This window comes from Rhodamnia argentea, chromosome 9 (assembly GCF_020921035.1).
Source record: "Rhodamnia argentea isolate NSW1041297 chromosome 9, ASM2092103v1, whole genome shotgun sequence".
NCBI classification, from domain to species: domain Eukaryota; kingdom Viridiplantae; phylum Streptophyta; class Magnoliopsida; order Myrtales; family Myrtaceae; genus Rhodamnia; species Rhodamnia argentea.
Genome location: NC_063158.1, coordinates 11,965,599 through 11,989,003, shown reverse-complemented (window position 1 = coordinate 11,989,003; position 23,405 = coordinate 11,965,599). Strand labels below are relative to the sequence as shown.

General features: G+C 39.1%; 2 protein-coding genes across 2 annotated transcripts in view; one reads left to right on the top strand and one right to left on the bottom strand.

The window, feature by feature from the left end:
* Nucleotides 1-23,405, top strand: part of LOC115728582 (palmitoyl-protein thioesterase 1-like) — a 47,500-nt gene that overhangs the window by 22,684 nt on the left and 1,411 nt on the right. The gene's annotated exons all lie outside the window — the stretch shown is intronic.
* LOC115728656 (ankyrin repeat-containing protein At5g02620-like) lies at nucleotides 71-2,975 on the bottom strand. Its single transcript, XM_048285268.1, has 3 exons — nucleotides 2,352-2,975; nucleotides 1,752-2,260; nucleotides 71-757 (listed from the first exon to the last, which is right to left on the bottom strand). The coding sequence occupies exons 1-3, from the start codon at nucleotides 2,956-2,958 to the stop codon at nucleotides 71-73; spliced, it is 1,803 nt and encodes a 600-aa protein (XP_048141225.1). The 5' UTR covers nucleotides 2,959-2,975.

The window sequence follows — 23,405 nt, the reverse complement described above, 5'->3', positions numbered from 1 at the left end:
GACTGCCAACCAATTTGCAAGCACTATGGTCACGGGCCTATAGAACCGGCCCAACTTATTAGTAGCTTTCCTAGAGTATCCCATAATCAAACAAGAAGTTGCGGACATATTTTCCGAAATAGCCACGTAGTCCCCCGTGTCCAGACTCGGGGTCAAGGGAAGCACCAACAAAGTACGCAATCATGAGGCATCCGGACATGACATAAGGAATGATTCCAAGCCCGATGGTCTTGGTCAATACAACATACGTACCACAAGCAAAGGCCAGCACCATCCCAAGTATCGCAATGTAAATGCAATTTCCCGCCATGCCGGTGTATCTCCGTTGGAACACAGATTCACCAGCCACAGAAGTATCGAATTGTAAGAATATCGCCAGGATGGAGAAGCCAAATGCAGTGGTGTTAGATATCACAAAGGCTTGGAAAGCCGCCCTGCCAGCAAGAGTCGCCATTCCTTGATCATGTCCGTCGTTGTTATGACCTCCGGGCATCGTGAAGGCTGCCGTGAAGGTGACTGTGGCTATGAGCACTGCTACTAGTAGTTGAAGGTCAACTATGCTTCTTTTTGACGAATCGAGATTTTCTTGATTGGCGATGCTACTTTCTGTGGTTGTGGTCATAGACACAACGCGTTGACTCTCAGCATGTTGCTTGTCTAGCCTCTGCTTCACATATTCAATAACCAAGCCTTGATAATTTGAGATTCCACAAGAATATTTCAACACATGTCTAACCTTTGCCGCTCTGTAGCCGACCTAAAAAATGTGCAGAAAGTAATTAATTAACGAGTGGTCTTTCCCGGCGAAATACTTCAAGCCCCTCACTAAAAACCCATTTATCACAAACAGCAACTCTCGGGGAGTACTAAACATAAGGAAGAATTCATTCAATTCATCTCTTTTAGCTAAAAAAGAGTAAATAGAGTTTCCTGGATTAAACAATTACAGTTTCTGGTGATGCTGTAATTAAATGCAATCATCTAGGAATTGGTTGAAATCCTTTTCCCAGATGGGGCAGAGTGCTAGTTCTCTCTTTCACTCAAACCCGAATGTTTTGCATTAAACCGCCTGGGAATTTGAAATTTTGTAAGTGATACAATGGATCATTTTTAATTAAACTATTTGTTAAATTATTATTTTTCAGAAATAAACGCACCGTCATTTCTGTTCACTCATCCAACTTACAGATAAACTGGTATTTAAAAAAGGGATATGACCCTACACGTTTGTTCAATCATAAATATATACCAACTCAAGAACGTGAATGAACCACAAAAACTTCACATGGTTATGCGAATTGATGTTGACATTCTGTCGTAGGAACATTAATGATAGATTTTTTTTTTTTGGGTAGATTAAGCGGGATAAAAAAAAACCTTTTTAATTTTTGCCTAATCAGTCTAATAGTTAGTATTCTAATAAATGTTAAGTGAAGCGAGGGAATGAAGCTTTGTTTTATTACGTGGTCCAACCATGAAGTTCAATTTTATTCGACTTTCTTAGTATTTATAATTTAGATGTGCAGTATGAGATCACTTCACCCTAAGTCCCTTTTTCAAACATATGTCACCCTTAATAAAGCAATCTATGCTACTATTTGCTAGGAAAACTGAACTGCAGTGAAATATGCTGAAACAATGAAGAAGCAAAACAAGCTGACGCAAAAAGATTTCAATTTGGTTTCTAGGCGATTCTGAAGAAATGACTGAGAGTGAACAAATCAAACTATATAGTGTTCAAGCAAGCATACCTCTTTATGAGCATAAAAAATATCAATGGCGGTCAAATGATCCTTATTTGTGGCTATACGGTCCACCCTCTTGTCTCGCGCAAGCATGTATATGGCTTCGTATTTTTTACGAAGCGCAGCCAAATGCAGAGCCGTGTTTCCGTCATCATCTTGTTCGTTTATAAGATCCTCCAGGTTTGGCATCCCAAGTATGTACTCGACTACATTTACTCGTCCACCGATTACGGCTGCATGAAGTGCCGTTTGCCCTTTGGTGTTCATTATGTCACCAGCGTCAGGACAGGATCTAAGAAGCTCTCCAATGACATTGACATGGCCTCGGAATGCTGCAATGTGAAGAGCCGATTGCCCCCCTTTGTCTACCACATATGCTACCGACGTATCGTGTCGCAGGAGCAATCGTACTGCTTCTACTTTGCCTGCGCTAGCGGCATAATGAAGAGGAGTCCACCCCGAATCATCGGCTTCTCTGATCACTTCTGGTCTCTTCTCCAGGATTTTCAACAACCCTTTGCAAATACAACAGGAATATGTCATGATTTAGATTGCTTTTAGCCTCTTTACATAGATATTAAAATTGCGTTTCATCTTGATACTTACATGTGGATGACCGAAACACTGCAGCGTGCAGAGCTGTCAAACCTTTAGGGCCCTTATGAGAGGATGACGACGAGAAAGCACCTAAATTCAGCTCAGGGATGTAAGTAAATCCTCTTCTTACTGCAAGATAAAGCGGGGATTCATCGGCAGCATTAGTAAGATCACGCAGTTGAGGATCTTCTTCAATCAGCAACTGCACCACCCAATTATGGCATCCTCTTATTGCATAGTGCAGCGCGGTATCCTGGTGCAAGTTCGGCTTCCGAAGTAGCTCTTTACATGCGTCCACTTGTCCGTCGTCAACAACCCAATGGAGTGATTTCGCCAAGTCAGTGAAGACTCGAACCACTTGGTGGCTTCCCACTTTAGCAGCAAGGTGCAGGGGAGTGTCTCCTTTAGAGTTAACTTGCCAAAGAAGGGAGGGTCCTGACGGACATTGAAGAACAAGTCCGATGAAATGCACCTGCTTGTGTTGAGCAGCAAGGTGCAGAATGTTGTTCCCCTTTGGCGTTGTTTGGTAGAAAAGGTCCTCTCCATTTCCTGAAATTATTGCCTTCAGGGAATCGAAGTCTCCCGAATTTGCAGCCTGATACACTTTGGGATCCATTTCTCACTGTTTCTCTACCTGTCCTCCGACACTGAGTAGTTGCGAGGGAACTCGTTTATACAAGCAATGAGTTCAAGTGGGAGGAATTTCTTTTAGAAGATAGTTTCCGGAAAGTTAAATTGATCTATTTCTTTGAAGTTTCTGTTTTCCCACACGCAAATTGAAAGGAACAAGATCAAGCAAAAAAAAAAGAATTCAACGCGTAAGTGCGCATCCACGAAACTTACGGGAAACTTCCGGGAACACGGTAACTTTAGATGATGAGCCACTGCACATGTGCACAGGTTTTAATGTACCTTTGTCATTGCAAGGCCCACCAGATTCTTTACGGGGCGAGAACTTTCTGTAGGCCATTTCTACGGTGCCTAATTTCCTAGAAACTTCCCTACCTTAAATCCAGCATCAAATTTATCTCAAATTAATTCTAATAGGTCAACATAGCACCTGGTAAGTACGGATTATACCGGCCACGCAGTTTTTCAAAAAAGTTACCCTTACACTGTACTTTTCCGTTCCGATCACATCTGCACTGTGACTGATTGCATGTTCAATTACGATTGATGTGATCTGTTAGACTAAAATTGAAAATTAATCTAATTTCTCTATTTTAGAAAATATGACCGTTACTTCTCTCTCTTCCACTTCTTCCCCACGACGCCATTATCACCTATCTCATACTTGAGGGTGAAGGCGTGCGAGTGCTGGACTGTTGGCAGTGGACACACATGAAGTTGGCCATATTTATGTGTGTCATTTACGTGTTTTAAGTATTACATCTGTAGCACACAGATACAAAAGAAATTTAAAACGACCAATTCAATTTGGATGCGTCGGTACAAATTGCTTCTTTATCTAGTACTTCAAATCACAATTGACAAATGTAGCGACCTCTATAATATTATGTAAGCTGCTATAAATCTCGGAACGGCGATCCTAGATCATTATAACTAGAAATAGAACGCTATACGGAGAAAGAAAAGAATTTGTGCACCTGATTTCAAATTTATATTATTTTAGGTGGAATCACGATGATCCGAACTCTAGGTCTTCTCTTCTATTACTCTCCATATGATTGGCATGATGAGTCGCCCTTCACTGTTCTCTCGTTTCCTTATATGAGGTGATTTTTGAATCGTTAAGTCTAAAAGAGAAACTAAATCTCTATTGATAGAGTTTTCAACTGGACCCTCTCATCACGGACAAAGCTGGACTCGGCTCACACTAGTCAGGCTTATATTAGACTGTTTGAAAATCCTTATATCTTACCTCATTAGATTAACCCCGTAAACGGAAAATTAATCACATAAAACGGTAAATTATAATCTCAATTAATGTAAGCCTACATTAGGAAAACTCTAACATTCTCCCGCTTAGGCGAATATTAATTGAAACTATCTTGTAAGTGCGCATCTCTATGCTGGTCTAAAGATAATTCTCAACAATCAATCTAATCCCGGAAAGTCTCTAACACCGAATTATGGTAATAACCGCATTAATGCACACGTAGCCATGGTCACGAGTGCTCTTAACTCTACTGATATGAATTCAATGTGGTAGTGTAGAAAATGAATAACACCTCATGAGGAGTAATACTTTATGTGTTATCCCTTTTGTTAATCATCATTCTCTCTCATTATGTGTTATAGTATATGACGTGTCACTAGAGAATATCCATATGGTTCCAATGAACCCACATATGCCTTATCTTTATAGTTAACTTTACTTTATGTGTAACAAAACATATAATCACGGCTAATAACTAAATGCCCATAGTCACTACTCAAGGTTTACACACACCTTGAGATTTTCATCAAATATATGTATTTCTTAACGATATTGTCATAAACTCTTTAACACACATCCAAATGTTGCAAAACGCAACAAATACATATGCAGTTAGAGCAGAACAAAATAGCTTCCACTAAACAACAACCCTCTAAGTCCATACTAGTGACATGTCGTTCAAATACACAAGGACGAAGACCTTTAGTTAGTGGGCCTGCAACCATATTATCCGTAAAAACATGCTATACTGCAATGTCACCATTTTGCACAGATTCCTTTATGGTAAAAAACTTGACCTCCATGTGCTTAGACCCTTTAAGACCATTGTTGTTGTTATTGATAAACAACATTGCAGAGTTATTGTAACAGTACAACCGTATGGCCCTATCAACAAAATTGAATACGGTTAACTCCCTAATGAGGTTCTGGAGCCAAATAGCCCGAGTAGCAGTCGTAAAACATGTTATAAACTCCGCCTGCGTGGTAGAGGATGAAATGAATTTCTATTTCTCACTTTTCCATGACACCGCATCGTCTGCTCATGTTGTTGATTTCTTGTTATCTTGATGGCCACCAAAATCTGAATCCGAATACCCAACTAGTAAATAGTCCTCAACATGTTTGTAAATCAACATATAGTCTTTTGTTCTCTTAAGTACCTCAAATCTTTCTTAACAACGACCCGGTGATCATGTTCCGGATTTGATTAGTATCTTCCTAGAAGTTCTGTTGCAAAAGCTATGTATGGTCTAGTGCAAACTTGAGCATACATACTACTTTCAAGTGCACTAATATAAGTTACAATCTTCATTTGGGCTTTCTCAATATAGAATGAGAACATTATGACAGGTTCAGTTTATCAATGAACAATTTTAAAAAAAATCAAATTGGACTATTTCTTTGAAATTTCTGTTCTCTTGTCTTATATCTGGTCTTCCACTTTTCATCAAAATCAAGACCATAGCATATGCACGATGCTTCCTGGAACGCGGACCTCGTCAAAATCAGAACCCTTGCACATGCATGATGTTGTGGAAGACCAGATGATTGAAAGGTCAAAGTTAAAAGGAAAAAAAAAAAGTTGTATGGAGACTGGGACGTTGGTATTTTCTTTTATTCTCCTTTTTCCTTAAAAAATAACATCAATTCAAGAACTTGTCACGATAGCACAATTTAATACTAAAACCTAAAAAAAAAAAAAGCAATCAAATCTTAGAATTTGTGAAATTGGTATAACCACTTCTCTTTGATAACTCAGTACAATTTGGTTAATGCAAAATGCTCACATTGATTTTTTCCCCCTTGAGACACATGGAACAAAAGTGAGGATTCCCACAATGGAGGAGAGCTAGTAAAGAGGGGTGGGCATGGGTCCATGGGGGAATAGGAACTGGACCGAACATGCCATATGAACCGGTCTGGTTCCAAATTTTTGTGGTTACCAGTCTAGTTCTAGGTTAAAAAAAGAAAAAAAGTAGAACCAGTACCGTGTAGTTCGTTTTTTGGATCCGAGTAAGAACCGAACGGGGAACTGGATACCGTAGAATTGAATCGAGAGCCGGGCACCGATGAAGTGGAATAAATATATATGGCGAGGTTTTCTAATAATAGTTTTAGTTTAAGTAACAATAATTTTAATTCACAACTATTATTAAGTGATTAACTATCTTTGTTGTTTCTTTGATTTCAGATGGTCAAAATTTGGAGCAATTTTTACAAATGACAATTTAGGTTTTATGTTACGTGTTTTAAATTTCTTATTGTTTATCTTATATTACATGTTTATTTTCATAGATAGTTTCTATTGACAAATTGAGATTTTTGTTGTTGCATTCGCTTTTATTTTGTTTAACTAAAAATGAATCTAAAAAAGGAAGAAAAAATATGAAACAAAAAAGAAAAAATAAATTAGCAAATTCCTAGATAGACCTTGAAACCGATTAACAAAGTAAGTTTCAAATTTCGGGGTATTGTCGCGACCTAAAAATCGGAATTTTCTTAGGTTAATGGATTACTAGGTTAATTAAATTAACTAACCTAGCTCGAGCCCTCCCGAACTCTACCAACTCGCAACTTATGGTTCAAATAATTAAGCAAAAAAAAAGAATTTCAAATTGGAGTCGTCACTAATCATTTTATGGTAGGTCGATTAGATATCTAAATAAAGTATCGGGAGAAATACTTTATTCCTACGAACCCGAGATTACAAGTTCGGGGACTTGGTTACGCTAGACTATCCTAACGCCCTTTCGGTACCCTTTTTTTAAAAAAAATGTTTGGCTGACAGTTTGGATTCATTTTAGAACCTATCTCTTAACATGTGAAAATGTCCATGCAGGTATGCAATATAACCGATAAAAATAAATGATAGATAAATTGCAAGAGAGAAAAAAAAGTCAAGCAAAACAAGTTTCTTTTTTTCTTTTTGTTTTGTTCGGTCTTAACATGCAAACTAAACTGTTAATGCAAGAATGCAATCTTAATTAGTTTTTTTTTTTTTAGTTTTTTAGTTTTTTTTTTAAGTGATGACTATGCTAAGATGCAATGCGTGAGATGCACGATTAAAATTAAATGCAGCTATTCTAATATGTCACGTGGCATGAAAAAAAAATTTAATCCAACTACAATCAACCTAATTTGACATGCACCTTATCAGATTTGTATTGAAAATGCAACCTTCTTTTTTATGCCTTTTTTTTTTAAAAAAAAAATGTTCAGTATAAGATAAGAATATAACTCAATCCATTGCATGACATTTCGGAATTTTAGGCAAAAGATTACGATATCCAAAAAAATAATCCGTGTCTCGCGTCATAAATTAATGGATATCATAATCTTGACAAAGTATTGACCGTGGTAAATTCAAGCTTGCTTAGAGAAACGACCCATGTCTCGCGGCTCAAATTAATAATCAAACTTGATCATTGTGTGGTAACCCTTGATGGTATGATGCCTAAAATCACATAAAATCAGATTAGTCCAAATCAGGAAAAAAAAATGGAATTTAAAATTAGATCGAATAATCACCTAATTTCAAACAATTTGATTTCCAATTCGTAATGACGGATAACGAATCGCAGATGATTTGGACTGTAACCGATGATGCTCGTGAGTCACTGTGGTGGACAATGGGAGAAATACCCAGCGGGTCTTTTAGCGTGATGGCTCAACGAAAGGGAATCTGGAACGTCGAGGAAATCTGCAAAAGTAAAGAATTCTCCAAACGCAAGTAAATGTTAGCTGCTGTTGTCAAGTCGGAGAACGAAAATTTCGTCACCGAGGCGGAGTAGAACAGGGGTCAAGGAGTCGCAGTGAGTCCGCAAAGCATGCTAGTCGTCGATCGTCGAGGGGAAGGACGCAATAGTGGAGTTCGGCGTATCAAGCTGTGAGATCTCCATAGAGATTTCTGGTTCTCGCTCGTATATCTCTTAGAGTGTTCCGAAGAACTCTCACTGTGGACGACCCTTTTTCTCTCTCTGTCTTCTCTGTTTTCCTCTCTTTTTTTCTTTTGGTCTCACTATGCGTGCTTGGAAATCATCAACTCCCCCACTATATCTCACTTTTCTTGGCCGTGAAAAAAAAAAGAATGGCAATGAACCTTCCCTCCTCCCCCCCTTCTGAACGATGCGTCTCCGTTTTTTAATAGGCCCAGAGTTCTCAATCAATCCCCTTCATGATCTCACTGATTTGCAATATAATGCTTGATAGTCTCGCTAATTTGCTCACAAGATGATGCCAATAATGATTTCATGGGCTTCCTTCCTTTCAATCTTTCTTTCTTTCCATAAGCCCTCCCCATCAGTGGCCGATCCCCATTTTTCGACGTGAAAGACGTAAGACATAATTCACTCAAGGAAAGGACAGAACCTCTCCTCCTCTTTCGCGTGATTTGGACGATGAAACAGTCCAGTATTTCTCTCAACCCTCTTCATTTTCCTGATTCGCTCCCCTTTTAATGCTTGCTTCCCAAATTAATGGATTATGCACAAATATCGTGGGATTGTGCCGATTGCTTCATATTTGCAACGTGACCACCATTCTAGTGTTATAAATGCTCATCAACGAAGTTTCCTTGTTTGTGCAAATTTCAGCAATTTGAAGTTTCCAATGGGAGTATCCAAATGCGAGTTTAATTCATCATGTTCATCTAAGCTCATCCGCCGTCGTCCAATTAATATCCAATTGTATGATCCTAATGCAAATGCTCCTAATATCTATGTGCGATTAACTAATAATATATATTTCAGGAATTGAAGTTGGTTCCTAATTTTTCTATGCAATATGCACCTAATGGAACGTCAAAATTTAGGTGTCAACGGATATGCGCATTAGATTCTAGGTTCCAAAAACCGGATAATCGATTTCAAGACTGTCTAGAAACCACTCACCCTTCTATTAAGAGGGGGAATTTTTTTTTTTTTGACAGAAGAGAAAGGGATTTACATCATTATTTTCTGCTATCACATTATTATCGATTTTTATAAATTTCTTGCATGTTATTTCTCGTACGTCAACATCAACACTTAAGTTGACACATTGGGTTTGGAGATAAGGGTGAGCATGGTTCCAATGTATAATTGAAACCTGGAACCGGAACCTATGGGAACTGGTTCGATTCCGGGTTCCAAGGTACGTAGGGTAAATTACAGGTTTCAAAAATTGAAGAACCTATTCCAACGGGTAAGTTACAAGTTTCACTACTTGGAACTTGGAACCCAAATTCTGAAATAAATTTTTGTGTTTTTCTTGGTAGATGTCTTTGCACGATCCTACAATGTTCTATGAAGTTTGATGATGAGTGTATAATCCGGAGTCAAACAAATTTTAGGTTTCGGGTTCCAAAAAATAAGAAGTATGTTCCAACGACTTGGTTTCGGGTTCTAAATGTAACCTGTACATAACCTGAAATTGCTCACTTTTACTCTCTCTTAGCAGTTGTAGCGTTCACTCTCATTTTGCTACTAAAAATGACAAAAGAAAAGAAATTGGCAGGTTCTCGGGTACCCTGGAATTGATCTTAAAACCTATGACAAGATAGGTTTCAATGTATGAAGGGTAGGTTTTAGGTTTCAAAAAATGAGAAACCTGTTCCGACCGATAGGTTTCAGATTTTAGGTGAGATCCGTAAGGAATCTGGAACCACTTATCCCTACTTAGAGAAAAGATTCTCAAAAGCCTAATTGATATGTTCCCTTGAATTTTCTATTCCCGCTACACGCAAATCTACAATAACAACGTGGAGGCTACTCGTAGAAAGTAAAAACGACAAGTACAAAAAGAAAAAATACTAGATGCTTGGTCCTCTCTCTGCTGTCTTTTTTATTTTTTTTGGACACTTGAATTATCATAAAAGAAAGACTCGACTGCCTTGTCTTCCCTGCAACTTCTTTTGTTTTTATTTTGAGTTTTGAACCACAACTGGTCTTCCACTTTTCATCAAAATGAAAACCATTGCACATGCCTGATGCTTCCTGGAACACGGTAACTTTTAAACTTATACGCCTTCCCACTGTGGGTAGGCAGCAATGAGAACCGTCTTCAACAGTCTTTCAGCCAAGTGAGCATCCTAAGGAACGTTTTTAAGGATAGTGTCATGCTGATCGGGCAATTATTAAAGACACAACATCCAACGGCTAACATATATCCGATGAGTCGACTCCATCGACCAAGGTCATCCAAAGGTAGACAATTTAATGGAGTTTGGTATGATGTTATACTGTAAAAAGTGCCCGAGTGGGAGTTGATTGAAACGAGAGCTAAAAAAGGTAAAAAGACAGAGATTAAAACGTACATGGAGGACGGACTCGGAGCAAAGGACCTTGTCTCGGTTCACTTCACTCCCTTTGAGATGCCTCAAATCGATTGGTTGTGACTGAATTTGTACCCTGGACCACCAGAAATGGGCAAAATAATCAGGTAGATACATATGCAGAGGAAAACGATAGCTTAATCCACAAACTCATATTGTACGAACTCGTTCCTTCAAATCAAGGCAATCATGTTTGAAAGAACTATGAAATTCACATTAATCCTGATTAATCCTCAACATGCTACTTTCACACATCCATCATCGAACAGCCTCTGCCAAAGAAAAGGGAAAAAGCAGAAGCGTTAGGCCCATTCTCATCTCCTTAGTTCTCTAAAACTACAGCTGAGCCTCCCCAGTGCCAAGGTAAAACGCTGGGCTTTCTTTGGGCCTGTCAACGAAAATTGCAGAGCCAGAACCCTTTCTTTCTCTACCTTCACTTCCGGTTATTCTGGACCTAACTTGCAACTCAACTATTAAATTACCAACTTGGATAATGCCCTACGAGAAAATAGTAGGTGCGCCCGGAGCGCCAATTCATCTCTGAGTCAGTCTACTCAAAAATCGCCACGTGAAAAGCTGGGTCCCACTTGTCAAATTATTTTCCCACTCGTCAAAATTTCTCTCTTCCTTCCTACTACTCTTTTATTTTCGCCTTCTTAGTTCAGAGGAAAGAGAACGAAGGAAGGCACGTACACCCACAACTTCTTCGCCTGCATTTCTCCCCAGCCACATCATCAAACGTCGGCGACACCTCCAACTTCCCGGACTGCCTCCCCCTCGCCCTTGTCCTTGTCCTCACCCTTGTCTTCAGCCCATTGCCCGGGCGGTTAGGGTCTAGCTCTCGCCAAACCTGATGAGGTCAGCCCTCGCAAGGCTACGAGGGTTGAGGCCTCGCTAGATCTAACGATGGCGGTCCTCATCGAATCCAACGATAGCTACCCTCGATTGTGGCCAGTGGTCGGCCATGGCGGAGTACCGCTTCTACTTCTGCATCGAGGGTTGATTATGACGGTGGCGTGCCTATGTGAGAAGAAGATGATAGTGAAAAGTGGAGAGGGAGAGGGTAACGATAGAATAAAGTAACGGAGAAGAAAGCTTAATAGAGGGGACAAATTAAGGTGAATAGTAGGATCCGGATTACCATGTGGTGATTTTTGACTGGATTGACTCAGAAATGAATTGGCGCTCCTGGCGTTCCTAATAGTTTCTCATTGCCCTGCATGGTGGAATTGGAGCCAATCCAAGGAAGACTGCCATCTTGACAAGTCCTCTGATGTTGCAAGTCTAATCACCCTTCGAGCAGAGAATACGCAGATTTCAATAGGGATAGCTGGGCATCGGTCACAATCTCCGTAAGAGCGGCAAACTTTTCTCGACCAACCCTTTACGACAAATGAAGTTTAAATGTTGCTTTTTAATTGGGTCCATCGAAAGCCCCTAGACCTATGAAGCGCCAACCATCTTATATATGAGAAATCGCGATATTGTTGGACTGATGGAGTCTTATCATTTTTACCCTCAGATTTCATGCTCGAACCCCACGTTGCTTTCACTACAGACTCCTAATCCACAAAATGTGAAAGACTCCTTGATTTATTTGATGGGATCATCTGTTTGGCTATTTGAGAGTAGTTCTCTCCGGTAAAATCGTACATGACAAAGGCAAGAATAAAACTGTCTTTCCAAGTCTTCCCCTACATTTATCTCCAAGTACCACTAATGTGGCAGGTTATGATGGAGGGTGTTTCTCTTAGATTGATTTGGCGTTAGGCTATACTATATTCTAATGTTCTCTTGGTTGAGATCACAGGGGGGTTGAAGTTTGCTCATGACACTGCAGTTCGATTATTTTTGCCTTATCTTCTGCGTTCTTGGGGATTATTTGATCGAGCTAACGGGGGGCCTACTCTGCCTAGAGCCGTCAAATGGGTGAATCGAATCGGATTGAAAATGATCCGACCCATATTGATACATTTCTATGCAATACAAATCTAGCGACCCGTATTCTACCCAACCCATATTACCAAAACACTTTTATATTAAATCAAGTGTAGAAAAACTTATTTCTCAACATTTTTTAAGAAAAATATATTGCTAAAACGCCGTGAACAATTGGTATAATTTTTAAAAAAGTTCTGATTTTTCTTATATTTTTTCTTTTTTCTTTTCTTCTATGTCCGGCGATAGCTGGCGATGAAGGATGATTGGGATTGCGGGTGCCGGCGAGCGGCAATCACCAAGACGGTTGGCGGCAGCGTCGGGCAGTCACTGCTGATTTTGTAAAAAAAAAAAGAAAAGAAAGAAAAAGAAAATACGAAATACTAAATTATGAGAAATCATAAAATAAAAAAAATTAATAAAAAATGACTTGTTTGTAACTCACGTAAACTTATTAAATAACTTTCGTGTTTATGACCCATTAACTTGTAAATATGTCCCACTTAAGTTTGTTTATAAAACTTAAGGGGAAAAAACCTCCAAAAACTCTAAACTATATCTATTGTGACACATTTACCCCGAACTTTTTTTGTGTCACAAAAAACCTTAAACTTATATCATGTGGCAGATTTACCCTAAGTTATGTTTTTGTCGAGAATCATCGTTAAATATCCTACGTGGCAACTGATGTGGATGAAGGAAAGTAAAGAGCTCTGACATGGCGTCCACTTGGATTAATGAAAGAGAAATGACGTGATTTTCTTGGTATGAACAAAACGACGTCATGCTCTTCGTCTCTATTGTTCTTCATCTCTCTCGTTTTGGGGTTAGGGTTCTTCACGATGCTTCGTCGCTCTCTATCTCTCTTATTGCTCCACTGGAACGACGACAAAAGCTCGATCTCCAGAGGAAGGAGTTCAATTAGTGGCCGAATTCTCGCGATTGCCCTATGCATCTTACTTTCCGCTCGATCCATGGCCGAACTCTCTCTTCTACAATCTAGGGTCTACGATCTTCCTTGATTTTTTGAATCTTCCATTGCTCCCCATGAAGTAGTTGGGTTCGGTTGCTAAAGGTTATCGTATTCCTAGTCCTCTCAATTTTGTTTATTATTTGTGCGTTTTCTTCATCGATTTGGGTGTTCCTTGATTTCCTTGTTAGGCTATTATAATGGTTTTGAATTCCCCCCTCTCGCTCTTTCCCGATTCATTTGGTGAATATTCTGAGAGTCAAACTTTTGAGCTGTTCCACATAATCTTGATATGCTTTTGGCCATCGGTGCGTAAAACCTATGTGATTTCTCTCTACATATAGATGCAAGCGTTTGCTAGCTTCAAAAGCTAATAGGTCTTTCTTTACAGGTATATTTTTGTAAATTTACAGGTCTAAAGCTCCATTGGCTGGTCGGCTCATTGCTAAAGCTATACTTGCTCTATGTGAGACTTGCTCGAAGAAGCACGATTCTAGCTCGGTAATTCTAAGTAAACAGAGTTCCTGAAGTGGTTGTGCTATTTTTTTTTTAACCTCTATTTCTCTAACAATAGTTTAGGAGAAAAATTGTAAAAAAGAAAAAAGGTAAAGAGATTGCGTAAACCGAAGGGGAGTTGTTCACCTTTGATAAGTTGGGTTTCACTTCTCGCTTGATTCATGGCCAAACTCTCTCCGCCACGATCCGGGTTTCTATGTTCTTCCTTAATTTTTTGAAACTTTTATTGGTCCACATGAAATAGCTGGATTCGATTGTGCAAGTTATCATGTTCTTGGCCCTATGTTCTTCTTTTTTGTGCGTTTCTTTCATTGACATGGGTGTTTCTTGATTTCTTTATTAGGCTACTATAATAGTTTTGAATTCCACCCTCTTGCTTTTTCCTGAATCATTTGTTGACTGTTACGTGAGTGAAACTTTTGAATTGTTATGCATCATCTTTCGTATGCTTTTGGCTCTCGGTTGAAGCCGTTGTTATTATCCTCTGCTATAAGGTATAATATGTCAAGATGTAGGCATAAAAGAATAGGACTTTTTTAGTTCCTTATATCTCATGGTTTAGGTAAGTGTAGTGCTGCTAAACATACAAAAAGTTTGGAATGAAAATTTCAATGTGATCTCTATTCATTGTACGATTTTTGAAATGAAATCTTCTTGGTTATAAATATGTGTGTGTGTGTGTGTGTGTGTGTGTGTGTGTGTGTGTAGCTCACACCCATGAGAGATGAAAATTTATAGCAAATATGAAAAGTGGAGAGAATGGTTTTTCTACTGGTAGGGGAGTATATGATGTTATGAAAAGTTGATACGCTTCTCTGACATTAGGAGGAAATATATATATATATATATATATATATATATATATAAAACTTATTGACTTTGGTGAATTGATACTTATCTATTCTATACATCCCATTTAAATAGTGGAAAAAGTCATTGTGCATCGTTGACCCCATCAAAGTGATTGCTAAAGTTAAAATAGCTTAAAACAGTTTAGTACATTGTCGTTTGAAATGGTTACTCTGTCTATTGACTAGATCTATTAAAATTTATGTTACTAACACCAAACATCGACTAATAGTACCAACTTACTCTGTTGAAATGTTCCACAGCTTTTGGCAATCAAAATGAAGCATCACGACAAGTTCAAAAGCAGGACTTGACATAGATGCAACGCTAAAAAGTTATTCCTAATTTGGAAGAACATGAGTAAGCTCTAATTTATGAGGTGTATTAGGGTAGTAAAACTCAGACTAAACTCAGAATAGTACCAACTTACTATGTTGAAATTTTTCCAAACTTTGAAATTTAAGTTTCTTCCTAATTTGACATTGTTGTTGCTCTGGATGGTGCACTTCTTGTTAATCACTGTTGCAGCCTATTCGAGCTTACTTCGAAGAGATAACACGTTATATTAGTTTAACCTTTGTTTAGCCACCTTAATGTTCTTCTCACCTGATTAGTATATAGTTCAACAATTCTTTTCTTTGTTTTTGAGGTCCTATTCATTCTTTTAGGATAACCACATGTTAAAGGCGGAAAGAAGCTGGTCCTAAAGATGGTGTTCGTCAGAATGAAGAGAAATAGAAGTCAATAGGTGTATCCGAAGAAAATCAAGCAACTTTTGAATGGTTCTTGCAGCATATCATACCATTATATGAAGATAACGCCGAAACATTGGGGGTGATCATCTCTAAAAGGTGAATGAAGATGGGGAAGATATATAAAGCAGCAAGAAAATGTTATGGATGAACTCAAACGACTCCTCACGTGCAAGCCAAATACAATCCATATGCAGCTATAATGGAGTAAGCAACAAAGTAATAAGATTCAAGTGGAAGCATCTCAACCGAAAGCAAAGGAAAAAATCTTTTTGAGAGGGTTTGTTGTATCTATAGGGCTGATGTGCGCAATGTCGCTATTGAAGAAGGGAAAAAGAACACAACAGAGTTGGATTGGAGATGGTGGTGTTGTTTTTCTATCTTTTTTTTTTTTTTTTTTGCTTTTGAGTATCTCGGTGGAGGGTAGATGCTTGGGAAGACAAATATGATGCGAAAAAAGTGAAATTGTGTTCGATTGTATTAGTAAATCCAAGATCTAATTGTTTACAATTGTTTGCAGTGATAGATATCTTGTTCCATTTATTGCATATCTATTTTAAATACCTTGTAGTAATACTATCCTTGGTATGTGTTTAATGTGTTCCATGAGCTGTCCATATAGTAATACTGTCCTTGTAGAAAAGTCCAACTGGACATGAGCAACCAAATTGGCACGTAAAAAAGAGATTCCACCAACTTAGATGATTACAATGCTATAAAGTCTCTTCTTTCCACAAAAACATCCAGCTAGTTTTCTCTTTATGCATTACCCAAAGTAAGAGTTACAGTTCAACTTGGATTATAACTAGAACGAACAAGCGACGGGTAGTGAACTAGCGTGCAAGACCAATAATCTGCTGCCACCGTCAAAACATCGATTCCATTCATGTAACGAGGCGCAACACAAATAATCTAATCACGTCAGCATACCCACAATTGGATAATGAGTCATAGTTAGTATTGAACTTTGATTACAACAAAAAAGGAACTCTTCCAGTTCAACCAAAAAGGAACTCGGATTATATCAAAAATGGAACTCTTGCTTGTACTCTTTGTTTCTAGTTACAACAAATAAAGTACAAGCAACGGGATTCTACATTAGTGCTGGACTTGAATTAAAACCCAAAAGGAACAAGCAACGACTCTTTAGCTATGAACAATTGGATAGAATTCACATCTACATGGGGCATGACATGCAGATTCTTGAGTTCCACATGTTCTAAAAGCTTGATTTGAGACATGGTGGGTCTGACTTGCAGATTCTTGTGTTCTGGCATCTCCTTGTCCGGTAGATGTCCCTTCTGCCATGGCTAGTCTCGGATATTTTCTTGCTCTTCCTTTTTTACCCCGCATAGAAAAGCAAGTATCAGTTATATTAATTATCGTCACGAGGCCATGTTGATACCGGAGGCTTGAGCCATATGTAAGTTTTCTCGATCTCCATTATTTCTTACCGGAGGTTTAACCTGTGTTGGTGCTAGAGGCTTGGGGCATGTTTTCTTGTTGTGTCCTAGGTCATGACAGTTTCAGCATGAGATGATTAACCCAACTTCTATCAATTTATTTGGATCGGTATTTGGATTAACCATGGCCTTCCCCTTTCTTGTCCTTTTTTCAATATTCTCACCTTGCTTATTGTGTTGTTTCTTGGGTCTCCCCGAAAGCTTTTTGAATGGCGGAGGCAATATTGGCTCTTCAGTGGAGAATGGCCACATTTTCTTCCCACTTAATGTCGGCAATGGAAATCGGTAGCATCTTTCGTAGGCATCTTTTTTTGAACCAATCATCAACATACTAATTAATCTCATACTTCATATAATTGATGCACCAGGGTATTCCCGAGATATCCCATTGCCTACAAGTACATGTCCTCCTTCTTAAATCCACCTCAAACCGATCATCATCAACTTCAACTTCAAACTTTCCCCCAATACATGGTTTAGCAACATAACACTTGGACTTCATCTTTGCTTCCTCTACCTTTGCCCTAATTCTTGGACACAAATCATCTCGAGAATCCACCATCAACTGGCTTTTCTCATACATTCTCACCATCAAAGCCATTCTTATCGCTTCTAACATATCAACAATTGGCATCTCTCTTTGCTCGCAGATATATACATTGAAAGTCTCACTCAAATTGTTCTCAATGGCATCACATTTTCGCTCAGCCTTTATGAATGCCCCGCAAAAGTGCTTTGGCCCTTGTCTCACGAAGTCTTCATAGGCATTAACGGACTCCTCCTTCACTCCTTTAATTGCTATGTTGAATTCAGCCTCATATGTAGCATACGTAGCTTTCCAAAAGTAATTTCGAAATGTTTCTCCCTTGTATAGTTTTTTCTAATTTGCATAAATGTGCCTTGAACAATTCATATGTTCAGCACAAGGAGCCAATGAAGAAACCGCACTAGTAAGGCCCCGCAAGGCATAATTGAAATGCATTAATAAAGCCCCGCAAGACATAATTGAACTGATGGAGTTAGAGACTCATTCTACCTTTTGTTGATCACTAATAAAGGTCCAACAATCACCTCTACCTACTTGAAGATCCGTAAATAGAAACATGAGGAACTAAGTCCAACTGTCTTGTGTTTTCACTTCAACAACAGCCCATGCAACTAGAAAAATTTGATTGTTTCCATCTCTTCCAACAAGACAAAGCAATATCCGCCTTACTACGGTCTTAATAAAACAACCATCTAGTCTACTTAGTTGCCTACAACCTTCTAGGCAGCCCCTTTTTAACTCTTCGAAGCCTACATAAAATCTCTTAAACATGTTTTGTGGGTGTCTAAGTAAAACATGAAATATGTTGTTCTTACTAGCTTGCTTTAATTGAGCTTTATAAAATGCCAATAACTTATATTTCTCGGCAAATGGACCCCTAATAATCTTAAGAGCTCAACCAATTGCTCTATAGCAGGTTCTTTTGTTGAGCATGAGTCCCACATCTCCATTGCATCTGCCTGCAATTGTGCTGCAAGATATTTCAAATTAGTTCTTATCTTAGGCAAGAACTCTTCCGCAAGCCACACGTAAGATGCACTTTTATTTCTCATACTTCGAGGGCAAGTATGTTCTTCACCAACTGTCTTGATGACAAATGTTTTCTCTATGTTCAACCAACTACCATAAAGAGACCATTCTCATCCGTTCACACACTTTGCATACATCTTTTTAAATTCACTTTTCTTCCAACCAATATTGTAGCCATTCATGATTGCATATTTCTGGATTGCCCTCTTAAATTGAGTATGAGACTCAAATCTTATGCCTAGCTGAAATTGCAATTCTCTATGATTACAGCTAGGGTCATATCTAATAGTTAAAGCTCTTGTTTGGTGACATACTTCCTCATCTCTAGAGTTAGGAGGACTAAGATCTTCATGGGCTTCATTGTTCTCATCATTTTCATCCTTATTCATGTCTTTTTGTCTTGCATCAATAGTAAATGTTGCATCCCTTACCATCTCCACCTCATGTATCCCTCCCTCATCTCTAGATAAAATGTGTTGATCACATGTCCAAGTTAATAAATAAATCTCATGATTATCACTCTCACTAACTCCACTCTGGCTAGCACCCTCATAATCAAGGCTCGCCCCAATCCTAACCGTAAGTTCGGTCCCAACTTCATTGCTTGTTCCACCCCAACCTCAACTTCACCCTGGCTAGCACCCCCAGCGCTACCCCGAATTTCAGCCTCAAAGTCATCTACTATTTCAATATCAATTATATTTGTCATTCCCTCTATACATCATTCCATCTTTTTGCATGTAGGAGACTTAAAGCCAAGAGACTCCTCAATTCTCCCTACAAAGACAAGGCAACTTACGTTCACAATATATCATGTTCTAAAGTAATATGAACTCAAGAAGTCAGTCATCCCTAAGCAAACGCGCTTAATACCCAACGCGACTATATTATCAAAGGTGAACAACTCCTCGATTTGCACAATCTCTTTAACTGTTTCTTTTTACGATTTTTCTCGTCAACTCTATTAGACAAATAGAGGTAAAAAAAAAAAAAACCAGCACAACCACTTTAGAAACTATGTTTGCTTAGAATTATCGAGCTAGAATCGATTGAGTCTCACATGGAACAGATACAGCTTCAACAATGAGTCGACCGACGAATGGAGCTCTAGACAGTTGGAGCAAATATTGCGAAATCTTGAACAACCCGTATGCCACGTCCCAAACCCTACGAGTGCGTCAACATCCCACCCGGCCATGCTCAAGTACAGTTCTCCAAGATCCAACGGCCAACGAAATTCAAACCTAACGTGAGTGGTAGGCACATGCGGAAACAAAAACCAAACCCTATACAAAAATTTTTAAAAACAAATAACAATACGATGACTTTGGATGGTAAAAGAAAACTTATATACATATTCATATAACTATTACAAAGCTAAACACAAGGCTTCAGAGGTCACCGTACAAGCCTATGACCACCTACAACAAAAAAGATCAAGTGGTCGAAGCCTAACTCCCCCTCTAGAAAGGTATCCTCAAAAAGTCAAAAGGGCGACTATCCTAAGCGCCATCTTTGCTGTCCTCCGAGGACGTCTCTAGCTCTTCCTCCTCATCGGTCTCGGAAGGCAGCTCCACATTTGACGGTTCTATGATCCCTACGTCCTCCTCGGGCTTCAAAATCTCCCGGGTCGACTTTGAGTCTTTAGGGCCAATATCTAGGCTGGTTACCACGCCATTAGGAAAGGCAACCTGAGTGGGGTCCCATTTCCCAACTCCGTCATAAGGGATGTCAAAACCCTTCAGCGGTCCTACCAGCATATTCCCATGTCTGTACATCCATGCCAGGTACGTATGGGGCTTCCAAAAATTTTCACCTACATCTACCCGGATAGTAGTGGTATGCCTATAGTAAACCTTATCTTTCCCTACCGGATACTCCATGACTACCGTCTCCATGTCCCGGGATATCCCAAACCTTTGTGGTAGATCACTCATGGTAGGGATGGAGGGTTTGAAAAAGGGTAACCCACGACGGGGTGAGAAATAAATCTCAATAAGAAAGTTTTTAATCCTATGTTAGGGCAATAGTGCCTTCGGATACATCCTATGGCAACAGAATTAAAACCAATTTCATTCCAGTCACAATTATATAACACAATGCGGGAAATAAATGCATCTCACTCCTCCAACTCACCACGCCTTCAATAAGGCTACATTACTCAAAAGCTCGCGTTTAACGTATCGTGCTATAACATAAGGACAAACCTGCGTAATAACGCTTTAGACCGTCATACTAGTCCGGACCCGCGTAATAACTCCTCGAGTCAATATAACCCGTGTAATAACGCTTCAGGGTACAACTTTCACAATCACACTTGATTCTCCTCAGAAATGACTATATACCAATAATATTCCCTCGAACATTCGATCAAAACCACACGATCACATTTAGCCTTCCGATCAAACAATCTAAACCATACGATCTTGCTAAACTTCCTAAATAACTGATTGAGACCACACGACCTTTCTAATTTTCTCAATCAACAGATTGGGACCACACGATCTTTCCAATTTTCTCAATCAACAGTTTGGGATCACACGATTAAATCATACTAAAGCAACAATCAATCGGAACCATCCAATTAAATCATACTAAAGCAACAATTGATATGAACCACACGATCGAATTATCATAAAGCAACATTTAATTTAAACCACACGATCATGTTATCATAAAGCAACATTTAATCTAAACCACACGATTGAAATATCATAAAGCTATAATTGATCTCGACCACACGATTTTGTCATAATAAAGTTATGATCGATCGAGCCACACGATCGAGACATCATAAAGCAACTATCAATCTTAGCCATACCATTTCAATCATGAAGAAATCATCAATCAAGGCCACATGAGCATCTCTCTCTTCAAATTTTCAGCCAAGACAATTCAAGAACCAAAACCAACAAATTTTCATCCAAACCTTCTCCAATCTACATCCTTTAGCATCCCAACAACCTAATCAAAGTTTAGAAACTAGCTTACCTCAAAGATCTAGCAAATTCTACGACTGAAATGTTGGAAAAATCGAGACTCAAGTGGCGGCTCTGGCGGTGTCCTCTTGGCCGACGCGATCCATGGCGTCTCCGCGGTGTCCGATGGCCCAACGGTGGCGGTTGGGTGTTCGGTGGTGGCTGCTGGCTCATAGCGGGGCTGGTGGTAGTTCGGTGGTGGCCGAATGGCGGTCCGACGAGGGTGAGGGCTGTCGGCCAAGTGAGATAGAGAGAATAGTGAGAGAAAGTTGTATAAATAATGAAGAAGACGATGAATATCATTATTAGAATAGGTTAGGATATTTTTGGGTAGATATTTTGGGTTGAATTATTGGTCTTGCAATGAGGAAAAAGAGTCTTGTGGGGCCCACCAATAGTTCACTTCATTTTGCTCTTGAAACACAAGAAGTGTATTTTGGTAATTTGCTTCACAAGTGGACTTGGTCAAAATTTTGGCCATGAAGGGTAAATGACCGAAATGCCCTTTGACCGAAATGGCTAGATGGGTATTTTCCAAGGGTAAATGGGTCTTTTCCCATTTCCAGTCTAAATTTCATTTTTCCGAACACTTTGGGGGCAAACCGTGAAGTAAGCGTACTCCGGATGAGGCAATGTCCAAAATATAATTATTGGAATCCCCGAAGGTCTGACGTCTAATTTCGAAGTCCGATTCGCGATCAATCTTGATTAATTGAAATTTCAGCGTTTCTCAAACTAATGGACGGCTTTTAGGAGTTACACATATTGACCCGTGATTAATATCACTTTTAAAAATTACTCGAGCCATGGTGACTTTGGTTGTCATGTAATTGCAAGGGTCAATCACTAATCTCGATGGACATGATCGTTGGAAAATGATTTAGGGACGTTCGGAACCCGTATAAGGTCAAACGGAATCACCCGTGATCCAAGCGTATGGCATCACCAAATCATTCCTTAACCATTTTAGGATCGGCCTATAATGGTCCAAAATATTCCCTCGACAATTTTCATGGCCAAAGAGTCAGTCCAGGATCAAGTTCTTAGGTCCACGTACTTGACTTTCCTAGTTAACCATTCCCATTTGATTAGTCTTCTCAAGAGGGATCAATTCTGAGTGAGATTTAGGTGAAATATATCAATGAGACATTTTATTCATTTAAAGCTTCGAAAATGGGTCGAAATACAAGATGTCGCACTGTAAATGTGAAAAAATATACCTATAAAGAAAGACCTATTAGCTTTTAAAGGTAGCAATCGCCTCTATATGCAGAGAGAAATCACATAGGTCTTATGCACCGATGGCCAAAAGCATATCAAAGATTATGCGGAACCACTCAAAAGTTCAACTATCAAAACGTTCAACAAATGAATCAAGAAAGAGCGAGGGGGAATTTAGGACCGTTATAGTAGCCTAACAAGGAAATCGGGGAACACCCAAATCGATGAAGAAAACGCACAAATAATAAATAAAATCGAAAAGAGGGCCGGGAATACGATAACCTTTAACAACCGAATCCAGCTACTTCATGTGGAGCAACGGAAGATTTGAAAAATCAAGGAAGAACAGAGACTCTAGATCGTGGAAGAGAGAGTTCAACCACGAATCAAGCGGAAAGTGAGATGCATAGGGCAATTGCGAGAGTTCGGCCACCGATCGAACTCCTTCCTCTAGAGAAATCGAGCTTTCGTCATCATTCCAGTAGAGCAATTAGAGAGATAGAGAGCGATCGAGTATCATGAAGAACCCTAACCCCCCAAATGAGAGAGACGAAGAACAACAGAGAGGAAGAGAATGATATTGTTTTGTT